We start from the raw sequence: 15061 nt of genomic DNA on the forward strand, positions 1-15061 counted from the left end.
GGCCCCTACAGGGAAAAAGGACCTCGATTACAACTGGTTTCTGCAGTCGCTATTTCATTCAAGGCACTTTCAAAGCAGTTTCTACATTCACGGACAATATCATAACTAGGAGCTATCGAGTGATGCCTCTTCCAACATTCATTCATCCTCGTTGGTAATGCCGCCTTCGGAGGTCCATATACATGAGATTTTGCAAATTTGCAAGCTTTTTCTGTGTCGAGGGCTCATGCGCGCAACATGGTACGCTGGTCATCGTGAGGCAGAATGCCGTTGGTACTCTAACGCTGTCATGATGAGCGCAATGAACACGATGAGATAATTGACCTTCTTTGACTGCGAAGTGCAGGAAAGTGTTCGTTGCACTTGAAGCTATTCTCCCCCCCCCCCCTTCCAGGTCTTAACCCCCCGGGCTCACAATTCTCAATCTAGGCATGTAAACAGAACTTCATCGATAACCATCCACAAAAGCTCGCGTTGTGACGCAGTCGGCGCTCTTCTCGCGACTACAATTCGAAAGTTTCTGCCACCTGGCAAGTTATTTGCCCCTCAAAGACGCGCTAGTCCTGTTGTGCAAGCCTCTAGATCGTAGGAGTCTACTGGCCGGATTCTTGATTGTATGTAAGTGGTCAGTTCCAGCTCGTAGACGTGAAATACACTATACGTTTCAATCGGTCCGCCCCTTCATACATCATCAGCTTTTCATTACCGTTTCAATTCAAATCCAAGTGCTTTGTATGGGTTCTACATCGTACACACTGTACTATGGATACTCAAACGTAGAACTGACAGAATTGCCAGAAAACAGAGGTAGGGAGGATGTAGTCAGAAGCCTAGAGAGAGCAGTCGAGTCTTTGAATGCTTCTGCGATAGACGGAATGATCTTTTGGACCTCAAAGACTGAGATCAGGGGGAATGAGATATCTGTACCTGATTCCATATAGGCTGAAATTCGAGCTAGATCGACGAAATTACACTAGCTGGGGAAAGAGAAACTTGACAAGTGAATGATCCAAGAAGGAATAGTTGATTGACGAGAAAAAAGTCGGAGTGTGGATGAGACAGACATTAAAAGCTATTCAGCTTGAATAGATTGATGTGAGTAGCAGGTCATATAAACTAGTATAAATTAAGGATTACTGTCTTAAGATATATCCGCGCTTGCCCGAAGATACATCTATCACGCCTGTGATGAACCTGAATTTCAATTGTTTGAGCCGGTCTGGTGTTTGATAGACCGTGGGGGCATCCCCATGGACCCTCGCAGCGGGCTATCACACAGGTCTGCGTCCTGTAAGATAAGTTGTTAGTTCACTCAAATAAGATGCTGATTGGGAATCATTATAAAATAGTTATATATACATATTGCGGCCTGTTCGTGGGGAAGGGTAATGATTGCAGGCCTAAAAGGTGAGAAAGTTGGAATTTTGATGAGATGCCATATAATAGAGAAAGCGGTCAAGAATTTTGGTATCGATTGACCAGCGAGTATCGAGATCTTTCAATCTAATGAACTCATACTAAATGTACTGCTGTGATGTCACGTGTTGCAATTCTCGCAAACCCGCAACTCTTGGCTTCCTGGATAGTGACGCATTCCTTCAAGCGTTGAGATTTCCGGCTGGTGGTAAGGGTGTCAGAGATTGAGACTGCTTTCTTGTCCCTCAATTCGCTCTTAATGAATAGGTATAGCTCAGATGTGGAGCTTAAGAAAGGAATAACTATCAACAGAAGCATAGCTTTTACTCGTGGAGTGGATAAATATTATGTAGAAGCATCCCAGCTATCAACCGCGCCAAAACGCTCACCCCCCAAAGCCTCCAAAGAAGATGGCATTTAATAACCAGCCAGGTCAGTCTTCTGGAACGACCAAAGTAGATTCCATCAATCTGATGAACAAGCCAGATAGGATAGGAGGGTGCCCGATTCACGCAGCGTTCATGGGACAACGGGCACTCGGAGCCTAGAGAAATCCTGAAACGAGCCATTCTCGAGCATCAAGATATTTTAATTTGTATGTCTTTGCGAGGCCAACGGCTAAACTTCAATTTTATCCTGATCTCAGGATAGTCACTTGTTTTTCAATGAAAGATGTCATGGGCGGCGGCAGTCCATAATATCAAGGAACAAAGTCAGAGCATGTACGGTAGGTACATATCAGGCCCAAGGTCTGATTCTCCCCAGTCCATGAGCAATTTCACACTATCAGGATAATTTGTTTCGGCTTAAGCTGATGTTCTTGGACTTTTTGGTGGTCTGGTCACAGTGTCGCACATCCACCTCCGCTCAAGGTAGACACCCGTTCTGCACCAGATTATTGTTCCGTCTAGGAACCCTGGAACAGGTTCCAAATAGTTGTCACATTGTCTCTTGACAGAGATGACGTTTTGATGGTCAATCTGAATTGAGAAATGGTCTTTGATGGAATTTCGCCAGAATGACGGTCATTCTAGCCCAGCGATATCTCATGACAGCCGGTAGAGCCTGGTGGTGGTCTTGATAATGTTGATCCACGCCTACGATCTATTGCTGGGCTCCGGGCCCATGATCGGATCCCTGGGGAACAGTAAGTGAGGATCCGGATGGGGTCTTGTGGCATGGACGCATACACGACCAGATTCCAAGCCGCGGTTTTGCAACGGGGGAACCACATTTTCATCGTGAGCTAGATGTAACCAGTTTTGAATCAGTAAGTCGACCGCCTTGAGTCACTCTCTGACCCAAATACCCGCCACTATCCGTCCGGCAGGGGGGTCCCCTTGGAGAGCGAGAAGTTGTTACTAGCGAATTTCTGAGACTTGCTTAACCGTCTAAGTTTCCTTGAGCACCCACCTGTTACACCTCACAATCCAATTGACAACATAATCGTTGAGTGCCTAGTCACAGTGGGTCTGTCCAGGGATTTTGTCCGCTCATTTGGCAGATCATAATTGCAGCATAGGTCCTGTGTCAACCCAAATCAATCGACCTGCCCCATTTCAAGTAGTGAGCATGCGACAACGATGCCTTTCTCTTCTCCTTCCCACGGGTTGTTAGGTGGTACCATCGTCATCTGCCGCCCGATCACCAGCTCTGTCTGGTCCAGGAATCGATTCGCCCGACCGGAAGAGTGGCTCAAAGTGGGATCCCCATAGACCTATCTGGGCAGAGGTCGGAGCGCACTGGAGCATCGAAAGTCTCTTAGCGACGCCAAAAGTCGAACACCCGGAATGAATCCGGGGGTGGGCCCAAGAAAATCAAAATCCTGGAGAAGGAGAGCGACTCCAGTCGTGGGGAGCTGGGGGCACCGCAACGTCATACATTGGATTTCAGATGATTGTAGTGTTTGGTGGCACCGATAAGCCTCATGGTTGGACAGCGGCACATCCAGCCACGGCGTCGCTTAGTGCCCCATCTACCCTTTGCCCAGACGGCTGGCTTTCCAAGATGGTTCGATGAGGCCACTGGAGGCACATTTCACGATGGAAAACACGACGGACGAGCCCAGAAGGCAGGTCTGAGTCTGGAGCACAACGACTGGCAGCAGTGATCTTTGGAAAAGAACATCCGGAGTCAAACGGAGGTCTTTGTGTTCAGGCCAGCGAGGTGAGGTTCGAGATGTGACTTGGAGTCTGTCCATCGATCGGATTTTGCCTCGTGACGGGTGCTGGCGGCATGAGGCGCGCTTTGATCCGCTTTGTCTTTTCTCCAGTTTCCAGATGGAGCCACCGCTTCCCCGCAACCCCACAGGGCCCAAAACAGAAAAAAAAAAACGCACGAGTCGGAGTGACATCGTTTTTGAAGTGTCTTACACCCCAACCGTACACAGCGCCAATATCCCATAGGCGAGATGGTGGACTTTCGGTTTGGCCCCAGATAGAAGGAAGAAGGTAGAAGAGGACCCAGATAAGGCACGGATGGCCACTGCGACATGATTCGCCCTGATATACGTCCGACTCGTCCTCGAGCCCTTTTGGGCTCCTCGTATCCAGACCTATGATCTCATATCTTCGTGCCTCTCTTTTTCATCTTCTTCCTCCATCTTCTTCATCTCAGCCTTGAGTTCCATCATCGTAGTCTCACTTCTCATCTTTCCCGATAGTGATTCAACCGATCGAACTTCGGGAGATACGCACATTCACATACCCTTCGTTCTCATCTTGCCCTTCCTCTGACTAACGCTGGGTCAAGAGATCTACGGGCGATGGCTCACCAGTATTCAGATCCCGTCGGGGAAACTCGATTGAGGGAGCGGGATGAGACGATTCGAAAAGAGGAGAAAGGCCACCTTGAAAACCCAAATCCTGAATACGATGATCCCTTTGGCAGTGAGGAGTTTGCTGAAGTCAAATATCGAACTTTGACCTGGTGGTACGAAAAGATTCATAGTTCATCGTCGCCGTGAACAGAATGTCTACTGATCACTTCCATTCCGCGCAGGCAATGCGGCATGAGTCAGTGCGGCCCTGTAATCGACAGATGGACAGCACAGGTCAAGGGAATCTGTGCCTACTGACAATTATCTATCGCAGTCATGATTGCCGAGACCATCTCGTTGGGGATTCTCTCTTTGCCCCAGACAGTGGCCACAATCGGGATGATCGGGTGAGTTGATGACTCCTCCTCGGTTCTAAATGAGGATTTTGCAGTCACTGACCTTTGTTTTGAAGATCCGTGATTCTGATCGTGGGACTGGGCGCCCTCGCTACCTACACTGGATACGTGATCGGGCAGTTCAAACTTCGATACCCGCACGTGCACAGCATGGCTGATGCTGGAGAAGTTCTGTTCGCCCCGTTGGGCTTACCTCGTTTTGGGCGAGAATTCCTGGGCACAGCACAGTTATTATTCCTCATCTTCATCATGGGAAGTCATATTCTGACCTTTACGGTCATGATGAACACCTTGACCGACCACGGGACCTGCTCCATCGTGTTTGGTGTGGTCGGTTTGGTCGTCTCGTTCATCTGTGCCCTGCCTCGAACCCTGCGGAAGGTCTCGTGGTTCTCGTTTGCCTGTATGGCTCATATATCTCCCAGGCCTCAATGTTGTGCAGTAACGACAGAGATACTGACCGATAAATAGCGTTTGCCAGTATTCTGGCCGCCGTGTTCGTGACAATGATCGCTATCGCAATCCAACGACCTGGCAACGGCGTTGTGGACGCGACCCGTAAGACTAGCCTGGCGAGCGGCTTTCTCGCGGTGACGAACATCGTGTTTGCGTACGGTACAGTCAGGGCCCTCCCTTTCAATGAGGTGACTGTGGGAATCGAAAAAGGTTCTTGTGCTGATATCCATCTGGTGCAGCTGGCCACGTCGCATTCTTCGGGTTTATTTCCGAGATGCAGAAACCCACCGACTATCCAAAGACACTTTACTTACTCCAGGGAACTGACACCTCGCTCTACCTCGTTGCAGCCGTGGTCATTTATTACTACGGCGGATCGGAAGTCGCATCACCGGCTCTGGGCTCCACATCGCCTACTACAGCAAAGGTGGCCTATGGAGTTGCAATTCCCACGGTGAGATGACATTTTTCCCCTCCCGGTCAATGCCGAACGTCTAGATGTGGTTTAAAAGAACAAAATTAATGAGAGACTTTTAGATTGTCATTGCCGGCGTGATCAACGGACATGTTGCAGCCAAGTATATTTACGTCCGTCTCTTCCGTGGCTCCGACAGCATGCACAAGAGGAATTTCCTCTCTATCGGTAGTTGGGTCGCCATCACCTTTGTTCTGTGGGTCATTGCGTGGGTCATTGCAGAGGCAATCCCGGTCTTCAGCAATCTGCTCGGCTTGATTGTGAGTTGGCGAGAACGCTCCTGCTCATAATGAGTTTGCCTGCTGATGAAAACATTTCCAGGTCGCTCTCTTCGCCAGTTGGTTTACATGTAAGCGATTTCCTTCCCCGAGATTCCCTTCCCCGAGAATGGTATGAATCTCCGAGTGTCCTAATTGATAATGTCCCCAGACGGACTGAGCGGCATATTCTGGCTCTTCTTGAACTGGGGCAACTACACAAAGTCGCCGAGAAAGATATTCCTTACAATTTTGAACATCATCGTATTCGGAATTGGTGGCGTTTTGGTAGGTTTGATCCTCCCCCACTGCTTGCACGCCGAGACTGACTCATACCCCAAAGTGTGGAATGGGCCTATGGACTTCTGGGGAGGCCATTCACAACAACGCCTCGAAAGCGAGTTTCTCCTGCGATGCCAATCAGTGACGCTGGGGCCGCAAGTCTTTTTTTTTTTTCGTATGCGGGTGTGTTGGGCAGAGGGGCCACATTACTATGAGTCTGCCACAATGTTAGCTCCAGCCTTAGAATTTTAACTTTGGGGCTGTTAGTCTCAAGGTTGTAAACCACTCTGTCATTGTATTCATTGGACTCAAATCCTTTTTACTCACTCTCAAATCAGTTCAAAGCGGCTGCTAGTGATTATATCGTCTCATCGGAGCTAGATTAAAGCAAATCGTTCTTTTCGAAAGGTCCAAAATTGTAAATCTTGATTTCAAGGTACGATTGGAAAATCCCTTGGGATCGTCATTAACAGATCAGTGCCATTGTCGCACCTCATATTGAGATTCCTAGCGAGGGATGGAATTCTGTCCATGAGATAACGCTAAATATGTGCAAGGAACAAGTCTGTGGGAAATCAATTACAGGTAGGCTGCAATGCCTTCCATATAGTCACAAGGTTTTACCATGCGAATGATGTTGCGCCAAACTTTGATGCTGAGACTCTCAATGCAAACCGACGCAAGTCAGTCGGATATCACCCCACTGCCTTGTCTCTATACATACACAACAAGAGCAGGAGACGCTGCAGCCACTATCCGTGTTCTTCATTTCGCTGGGCTGCCTTCGCTGGGCAGAGGGATAGGGTGCATTTTGTGGAAAATGTTTTGCGGATCATATCGAGCCTTGATCTGTTGAAGACGGGCCAGATTCCCGCCGTAGATGTTGTTTACAATGGAATCGCCAGCTGCGGGGTAATGTCAGTGTCTTGGTCAAAACACCAAACTCCTTTCCCTTGAACCACAGGAATAACAAAGGAAACTCACGCTCGGCGTAGTTGATGTACTGAGGAACATCATTGTCGGTCAGTGACTCTCGCTTCTTGGCTTCCAACTCGGCCTTCCATTTCTTCTGCACTTCGCGCGCCCAACTTCGGTGTTCCAAATCCTTCGAGGCGTCGGTCCAACGCATCACTAGGATGCCATTTTGGGTCATGTTGCGACTGGCGAAGGCGCTTTCAGTCAAAGGTGTCTCGCAGATTTTACGCATATCGATAAATTCAAGAATGATGGCAGAGGGCATGAGATCCTTGTCACTCTCGACCTTGGTCACGTATTCATCAAAGACATTTCGAATGAATCGGGGATCAAGTGGGGGCTCGTAGAAGACACCCTTGAATGACTTGCGATCGCCGTACGTTGCCTGGGGGTTCTGTAAAGTGTTCACAACCGAGTAGGGAATCATGTCCAAGGTGTTGACGAGCGGCTCCAATGCGACCAGTCCCGCGAATCGGGCTTGTCCTTGTTCGCGAGTGCCGTTGTAGAAACAAATGACCACGATCATGGGGCCTGATCCATCCGGCGCTTGGGCGATGATACACATCGCTCCCGACCGGGCGTCGGGATCGGCCAGAGTACCGTTCAACAGTTCGATGACCTTCTCCAATTTATCAGGCGGGAAGGCAATAACCCCCGAATACACGAGGGGGCTCTGGTCGTATGCCTGGAAAGTGAATTCCACCACCACGCCAAAGTTGTACCCCGCGCCACGAAGACCCCAGAAAAGGTCGGAGTTCTCCGTGGTCGAGGCTGTCACCAAGCTGCCATCGGCCAGGACCACTTTGGCTGATCGCAGATTGTCGATGGTAAGGCCGTACTGTCCACTGAGCCAGCCGTAGCCGCCGCCCAGGGTGAGTCCGCCCACCCCTGTATGATTCACCGTCCCACCGACGGTCGCCAGACCGTGGGCAGCACCAGCCTCGTCGACTTCCTTCCAGGTCGCACCACCTTGAACCGTAATGGTCTTGTTGGTGGTGTCCACGGAGGTATGAATCATACTAGAGAGGTCAATGACTAGGCCGCCATCACTTGAACTGGTGCCCGCGGTCGAGTGGCCGCCGCCCTTCACGGCGATATCCACCTGATATTCCCGTGCCCACCGAAGTGCGCTTTGCACATCTGGGACTTCCACGGGCTGGACGACAACTCCCTGATCATGGTGATTATAGTCAGTGTATCTTCCCTTGACTGCCTCGACAGATCACATACTGCCTGTTTCCTTCCCGTGTCGGACCACCGAACGAGACTGTCCAGATATCCCTCCGAGTCTGGGGTGAGAACGATTGCGGTCGTGAGCCGACTACGAAGATTGTCAATCATGGAAGAGGAGATAGTCACCATATTGCCGAAGGAGAGCGATGAGATGCGTGAAAAAAAAAGCTGGACGAGGTGTACAAGGAAGACGAGGGGAGAGGGACAAGATAATTGGAGGATTGCTCACTTCATCAGCCCCTCCTTGACTCGATTGATAATCAAAAAATGGTGCGTAAATGAAGCCTCCTTTATCAAAGCTTATGTAATATCTTCAATGAAATTACTACCCCTACGGCCGTACCGTCCAACGTCGAAATACTTCCCCCAAAGCGTCGTTGACCTCCTGAATCGTTTTCTCTCATCATGAACGTGAACAATTGACTTTCCACGTGGTTGACAAGAGTGGAGCTCATACAAAGCTTGACATCAATTTCGATTCCTTCGGGGAGGCGGAGATGCGAGACGCTTTGTTGATTCGCGGTTCCGGAAATAGATCAATGATAGATGCCTAGACACCTCCACTCACTAGAATTCCAAGCAGGCCGGAAGAAGCAATTGGATGGCAGAGGAGAAACATTTCCATGAAGGGCCAACCCTTCTCTCGTCGGGTCTAGAAATGGAAAGTAATTCCCATGCATGGGTCTGCACACGCGACTTGAGATATGGATATTTCAAAAAACCCCAAATTTGCACAAAACGCCTCACAGGCAGGCTCACCTTAGGTAGAGCCTGACATACAGTCCGTGCCCGTGGCGCAAGCATGTCAACTGCAATAAGTTAGTACCGGGCGTCAAAGATCGCCCTAACTGACCGGGTCAAGAAGGAACCTTCTAGCTAAGCTTCCCACACGAAGCATATGCGCCCACTGTGGGCTCCATCAGACCATGGAGAGGCATGAGTTGAAGGTTAGGAAATCTAGCTGTATACCTTGCGAAGTATACAACGACTCGGCAGCCCAGTCGATTTGACATCACATTGGTGACTACTGAATCTTCTCCATTCACTCTCAGGTCGATCCTAGATAGTGACCTCCCGTGGTTGAAGATAAATTCATCATTCTGGAGGAAAACCAGACACCAGACACCACTATCGTTCAACCTGATGAGAGATGGAACCTAGTCTCGGCCAACATGGGCGACCAAGCGATAATGTGACATGTCACGTGACCATATATCTCTTAGACTAGCCCCAAAATGGAAACTCCACCTGTGTCGTCAAAGCAAGTTCTGGGGAAGGTGTTCAAGAGGGTCTCGTATTGAGGCGGTGACGTGGCTCGGCTGATCAGACAGGAATAGATCCAACAGCATTCAATTGAAAGGCGAGCTTAAATGACTTAGCATTCAAGAAGATTTCAGTCTTCTCAGGTACAGAAATAGAGTCCGGGCAGCTAGAGCCGTCCAGTCTCACAGTAGGGGCGATGAGAGTAATGACTTCGCACATTCGACTCGGCAACCCGACTCTGAAGGTTAGGTGCTTATCTCTCCACGTCGGCCCGGGCACTTCCAAGCTTGCATTGGTTTCCCCCTGAAAACCTGTGCACGTGCATATGGTCCTCAAGAAATCCTCATCATCCTCGTCAATCACGCGTGACCTTGAACACCCCGTTCTTCTCGCCCCGCACAAAGAGAGCGCATGAATTGAAGAACCGATCATACGGGACCAGGCTTAGCGAAGCTACTAATTTGCCCAATAGAGCGCTCTCGGTCCCAGGCCTGGGCGCATCGGGACCTGCACTTGATCCTGGAGACCTCGCCAGATGCGACCTGATTGGTGTATAAGGACCCATACGGGCAAGAACGGTGGAACGAGCACCGTTCGCTCGATCGTCTTCCTTTGCCACCCCACCAATCATGGAGGCGCATGGTAAGACTTGGCAGTGGATGACCTCATCGGGTCTTGCAGAGAAGAAAGGTTGGAGACCCGCGTTCAGCGATCGTTTGTGCGGCAAAAGGTCATTTTTTTATGCGGTTGGCGACGACACTCGAACCGCATGCCGCTCACTTTTGGTGATCGTTGAGAAAGTTGCCCATCGTCAGAGTACACCGCGCTCTCGTTGCCAAATACAGTAACCGTGTCCGCTCTGGTATACAGACGCACATACGCTCCCCTTCCCTTCCCGCCTTCGGTCTCTCTGGCTCTCTCCCTCCCTCCCTCTTTCACCCGCGCCCACACGGGAGAGAAGGCCTTTGAACCTCGTGTTTCCTCGCAGCACGCCCAGCGCCTTCAACCTTTCTCGGGGTCAAAGGGATTGGACCATGTGTGAGAAACCTCGGATTCACAATGGGCACTATGACAAGTGACCACGATCGAACGGGTGACTCCCGCGCGCGGGAGTTGTTCCATTACTTTCAACCAGACAACCCGGCCATGCTTCCGACCAGCCAGATCGCCACCGCGGGAAGCTCATCCCTTTCCAACACCACCACCAGAGGAAGCCCCAACCTAGTTTTGACCGCACTGGCCCAGCTCGCTGCCGTCAAGCTACAGGCGCAACGGGCGATCATCAGGTGAATCCGCCAGCCATCCATAATTCTTGCGAGGGCCGAGGAACTCTTGCAACTTTGCCCACTCATCCAGTGAGCTAACCAATCTGCTTAGCCTGATCGGCCGTGAGACTTTATACGTCGTGGCCGAGGCTTCTAGGTCGCTAGATATCGCCAACCCCATCTACAATGAGACGTCCGACGACGGACTGTGGATGGGATGCTCGAATGGCCCCGTTGCGGGAACACTATGCGAGGTATGATGCTCACAATTTTGGCATCGGCAACTCCAGGGGTACAGACGAGTGTTTTACGAGAGAAAATGACCTGCCAAATCGTTGTAGCCTTGCGCGGGTATTGCGGATGCGTCTCGCTATTTTGAGCATGGACACTGTCCTGGAGCTCGTGAGTGATAAATTTAGCTAACTTTCCTCGCTCTGTAGGAAACGATTGCGCTCGAGGCCACCCCGGCTGAGCCACATCCATTCTTCGTCGTTAGCGATCTCAGAGACCATCCCAAATACCACAAGCTGCCATGCGTGGCTGAATGTCCGTATTTCCGCTTCTATGCCGGGACGCCGCTCAAGACTCCCAGCGGGGTCAATATTGGCAGCCTATATGTAATCGACCCTCGGCCGGATCTGAACTTGGACGCATCTCATCAGGCTATCCTGGGAAATCTGGCCGACACGGTGATGGAGTACTTGGAGACGTCGCGGCAATCATTGGAAGCCAATCGGTTGACCAAGCTCTTGGCCGGGTTGAATACATTCGTGCAGGGGGAAACGGAGCCAGACGGCTGGTCCACCTCCGCTAGCGCAACTGTTTTTCAAACCACTTCCCCTTCAGGAGCCCGGGTTCGATCTTCAAGTACCAGCGTCTACTCCGAGGCTGATCATACACCGAAGGAGAGGTCCCTTGTCCCATCACCATCCCCTGTCACGGAGTCGGCAACGATCAAAACGGCCTCGGATTCAACGGCCCCAGGGCCTCCTCCTCCTCCACCACCACCTTCTCATGTTTCTGCTCGCCCAAAAACTGAGTCTGGCCGAAGCCCGACAGATCGAACGGATCGAACCTTTCACCGTGCGGCCTCTACAATCCGTCAAAGCCTCGAGTTAGGTTCACACGGCGGAGTGATCATAGTCGGGACCACCGATGGCGCGGACGAAGACTTTTACGAGGGGTCTGATGAAGACAAAGAACGCAAACTCGCCAAAGTATGGGCTCTCTCGCGTTCAGATGCGAGTCCCGATTCCCCCGAGAACGATCCCGACGTACTTCCCGCGGTGCAGATGGATTCTCGCTTTGTGCGTCACATGATCAGACGTTATCCACGTGGTGGGTTGTGGTATTTCCAGGATGAGGCGCTCTCTCTGTCTTCGGACGAAGATGCATCCGTTTTGGATGGCACTAAATCCTCAAGGTCGGAACTACCAGCTAGTGCCTGGGTATCCTCACGCTATGACGACCGACTCCGCGAGAAAGATCTGCGAGCACTGGAGAAATATTTCCCAAATGGTTCCAGAATTATCTTTTCGCCGCTTTGGGACACATTGAATTCTCGTTGGTTCGGTGCGTGCTTCTGCTGGAGTAGTGCCGAGACCCGAGTCTTCAGCACCCACGTCGATCTGGGAGGTTTAATCGGATTCGGGTCATCATTGATGGTCGAACACAGCCGAATCCGAAGTCAGGAGTCGGCCGTCAAGAAAGGAGACTTTATCAGCACCATCTCGTAAGTCAGGCACACGCACCGCAGCAAAGTCGTCTTCCCCTGTTACTTCTCGTTGTTATCTGTACTAACTACGAGGCGGTTTTCCCAGACATGAAATGCGGAGTCCTTTACACGGTATCCTCGGCGCGAACGAGTTGTTGTCGGAACACATTCGCTCGGAATTCGGCTTAAGACTCCTAGATACCATTCGGGCATGCGGCCAAACTCTGCTGGACACCTTTGAGCAAATTCTTGATTTTGCCAAGATCAATTCATTCGATAGACATTCAAAACGGCCGCGATCACCGCATCATCTCGGTTCCCACAGCCTGGACCAAAAGTCACGCCGATCACAATCTTATCACCTCTGGAAATTGGTCAACATCGTCAGTGTCGTAGAGGACGCGGTCGAAAGCGTCTACTCGGGCCAGCTGATGTCTGGCTCGCTGGCTCGCAAAAGCGCGTGGGGCTTGAGCCCGGACGCCTCCACAGCCGCACCTCCCGACACTGGAGATCTCCAGCGATTACATTTGGACGTAATCATTGATGCTCCTGCAGGCGACTGGATCTACCTCGTAGAGGCTGGAGCCTTGCGTCGGTTGGTCATGAATGTGTTTGGAAATGCTATAAAATATACTGAACAGGGATCTATCACCTTGCATCTTGAAACGCAGAGACCGAAAAAGGGTACTCCGCTGCTCATCCTCACGGTATCGGACACGGGTCGGGGTATCTCGCACGACTATCTCCACTCGAAGATCTTCACTCCATTCTCACAGGAGGATTCTCTTTCGCCAGGTACCGGTTTGGGACTGTCCCTCGTCCGTGACATTCTTCGATCTTTGAGCGGAAGCATCACAATCAAAAGTCAAGTAGGTGTTGGAACCGTTGTCAGAATGGCGTTTCCTATCTTGGATCCGCCACAATCTGACCCCTCGGCTGTGAAGCCTGGCTCACCGATCCCATCGCCACCTCTCCCAGGGGCGTTGGATCGTGTGCGAGAGAAACTTGGAGGCAAGACTGCTCTACTCTTTTCGCTGCCTGGTGGAGCAATCACCGCTCCATTGCGCACCGTAGGGCAGTATGCGGCGGAGTGGCTGGGCATGACAGTTGCCGCGTCGCCCTCCACTTTCCCGGCCGATGTGGTCATTGTGGATGAGGTCAACATCAGTTCTCTGCCGGACTGTCAACGTCAGTCTCTGGTACTAATTTTGTGTCATCGGAGACCCAAACTGTGCGACCAAATGAATGCAAGTCGCGAGCAGCTTCCCAATGCCGTGTGGGTCACCCTCCCTTGTGGGCCACAGCAACTGGCGCGCTCGATTCAAGCCCACTGGCAAGCACAAGCCCTGACAAGCCCAGCTGTGCTAGCCATGATGCCGGAAGGTGTGAACCCGGCACGTCAACTCGAGATCGCGAAACCGTCCCTTATAGTACCACCAACCTTACCCGGCTCGCACTACGATGATCAGCAGCCCGGGGAGGCGCCGCCTAAGCTGGCTTGTGATGATGAATCACGGCCTAGTTTCACTGGGCCATCCATGGTGTCTGTGGCTCCCCCGGCGGACGCTTTAACGCCCCAGGCCAGCCGCGGAGGAACTCCTGTCAATGCTCCCGACCACTCCCCCGACCCACTCCCATCTCTCTCGGCCAATCCTTCTAGTTATCTTCGGATCTTACTTGTGGAGGACAACACCATCAATTTAACTCTTCTTTCTAGGTTTGTTTCTCGCCTGAACCCACGAATTCTGGATACTGCTGTAAACGGGGCGAAAGCGGTGGAGAAGGTGCTAAAGATGGAGGATGGGTATCACTTTATATTGATGGGTACGTGCCCCGATCGATACCTTCGCCGGATCTTCGAACCCCGATTATCCCCGCTCCCATGCGTGTGAGGTGTTTCCTCTCTTGTTCATCTCTCATGTTTGATCACAGATTTGTCGATGCCCGTTATGGACGGGTTCACTGCGACGCAAAAGATTCGTTCGATTGAGATGGACCGAGCCACCTCGACTCCTGCCACCATCATCGCTCTTACGGGACTGGGTTCTAGTGAGCATATCCGGCGAGCCTACGCCGCTGGCGTCAATGTCTTCTTGCGGAAGCCATTCTCCTTCAAAGATATCAAGGGCATCTTTGAACACGAGGTAGCCAAGAATGGACCTGCTTAAGGACCTAGAAGAAGTGCACCGCGAAATCGATCTCGAATGACTAGACAAGAGACCGCCAGCCATTGCGATCTGCGTCTTGACACTCCGTTACATGGCAGCTGGCCCCTAAGTCGGTCAGGTACCACCTGCATCTCCCTCACGGTTGCCCAGGGGAGGCTCGCGGCTTTGAGTTCTGCCCCCGGGCCGAGCTCACCTGGTGTGGGTGGGGCCCCCGCACTCCTCCAACACCCGCCCGCACTTGTATGACTGGGGGATATCACATCCTTCACCGTTGTCTCAAATGATTCCCTCACACGCTGAACAACGATGATTCGATGGTAGCTCCGCGCGGCGATGCTTTCCGGAGATTCTGAGCGATCGGAAAAGAGACCATTTTCGTTGCC

General features: G+C 51.4%; 3 protein-coding genes across 3 annotated transcripts; 2 read left to right on the forward strand and 1 right to left on the reverse strand.

Annotated features, from left to right (window-relative positions):
• Positions 1–4180: 4180 nt before the first annotated feature.
• On the forward strand, positions 4181–6205 carry POX_a00008 (uncharacterized protein; the record flags this gene model as incomplete). Its single annotated transcript, XM_050108958.1, has 10 exons — positions 4181–4347; positions 4417–4430; positions 4509–4581; positions 4647–4993; positions 5062–5205; positions 5286–5500; positions 5584–5781; positions 5843–5870; positions 5951–6066; positions 6122–6205. The coding sequence occupies 10 exons, from the start codon at positions 4181–4183 to the stop codon at positions 6203–6205; spliced, it is 1386 nt and encodes a 461-aa protein (XP_049972726.1).
• Positions 6206–6825: 620 nt separating this feature from the next.
• On the reverse strand, positions 6826–8397 carry POX_a00009 (Xylooligosaccharide oxidase; the record flags this gene model as incomplete). The annotated part of the gene is made up of 3 exons (XM_050108959.1): positions 6826–6965; positions 7045–8206; positions 8266–8397. 3 exons carry the CDS (start codon positions 8395–8397, stop codon positions 6826–6828), a joined length of 1434 nt encoding a protein of 477 aa, XP_049972727.1.
• A 2193-nt stretch (positions 8398–10590) lies between these two features.
• On the forward strand, positions 10591–14678 carry POX_a00010 (uncharacterized protein; the record flags this gene model as incomplete). Its single annotated transcript, XM_050108960.1, has 5 exons — positions 10591–10817; positions 10909–11050; positions 11237–12528; positions 12617–14334; positions 14443–14678. The coding sequence occupies 5 exons, from the start codon at positions 10591–10593 to the stop codon at positions 14676–14678; spliced, it is 3615 nt and encodes a 1204-aa protein (XP_049972728.1).
• Positions 14679–15061: the final 383 nt, after the last annotated feature.

Source organism: Penicillium oxalicum, chromosome I, assembly GCF_001723175.1.
Source record: "Penicillium oxalicum strain HP7-1 chromosome I, whole genome shotgun sequence".
NCBI lineage: Eukaryota > Fungi > Ascomycota > Eurotiomycetes > Eurotiales > Aspergillaceae > Penicillium > Penicillium oxalicum.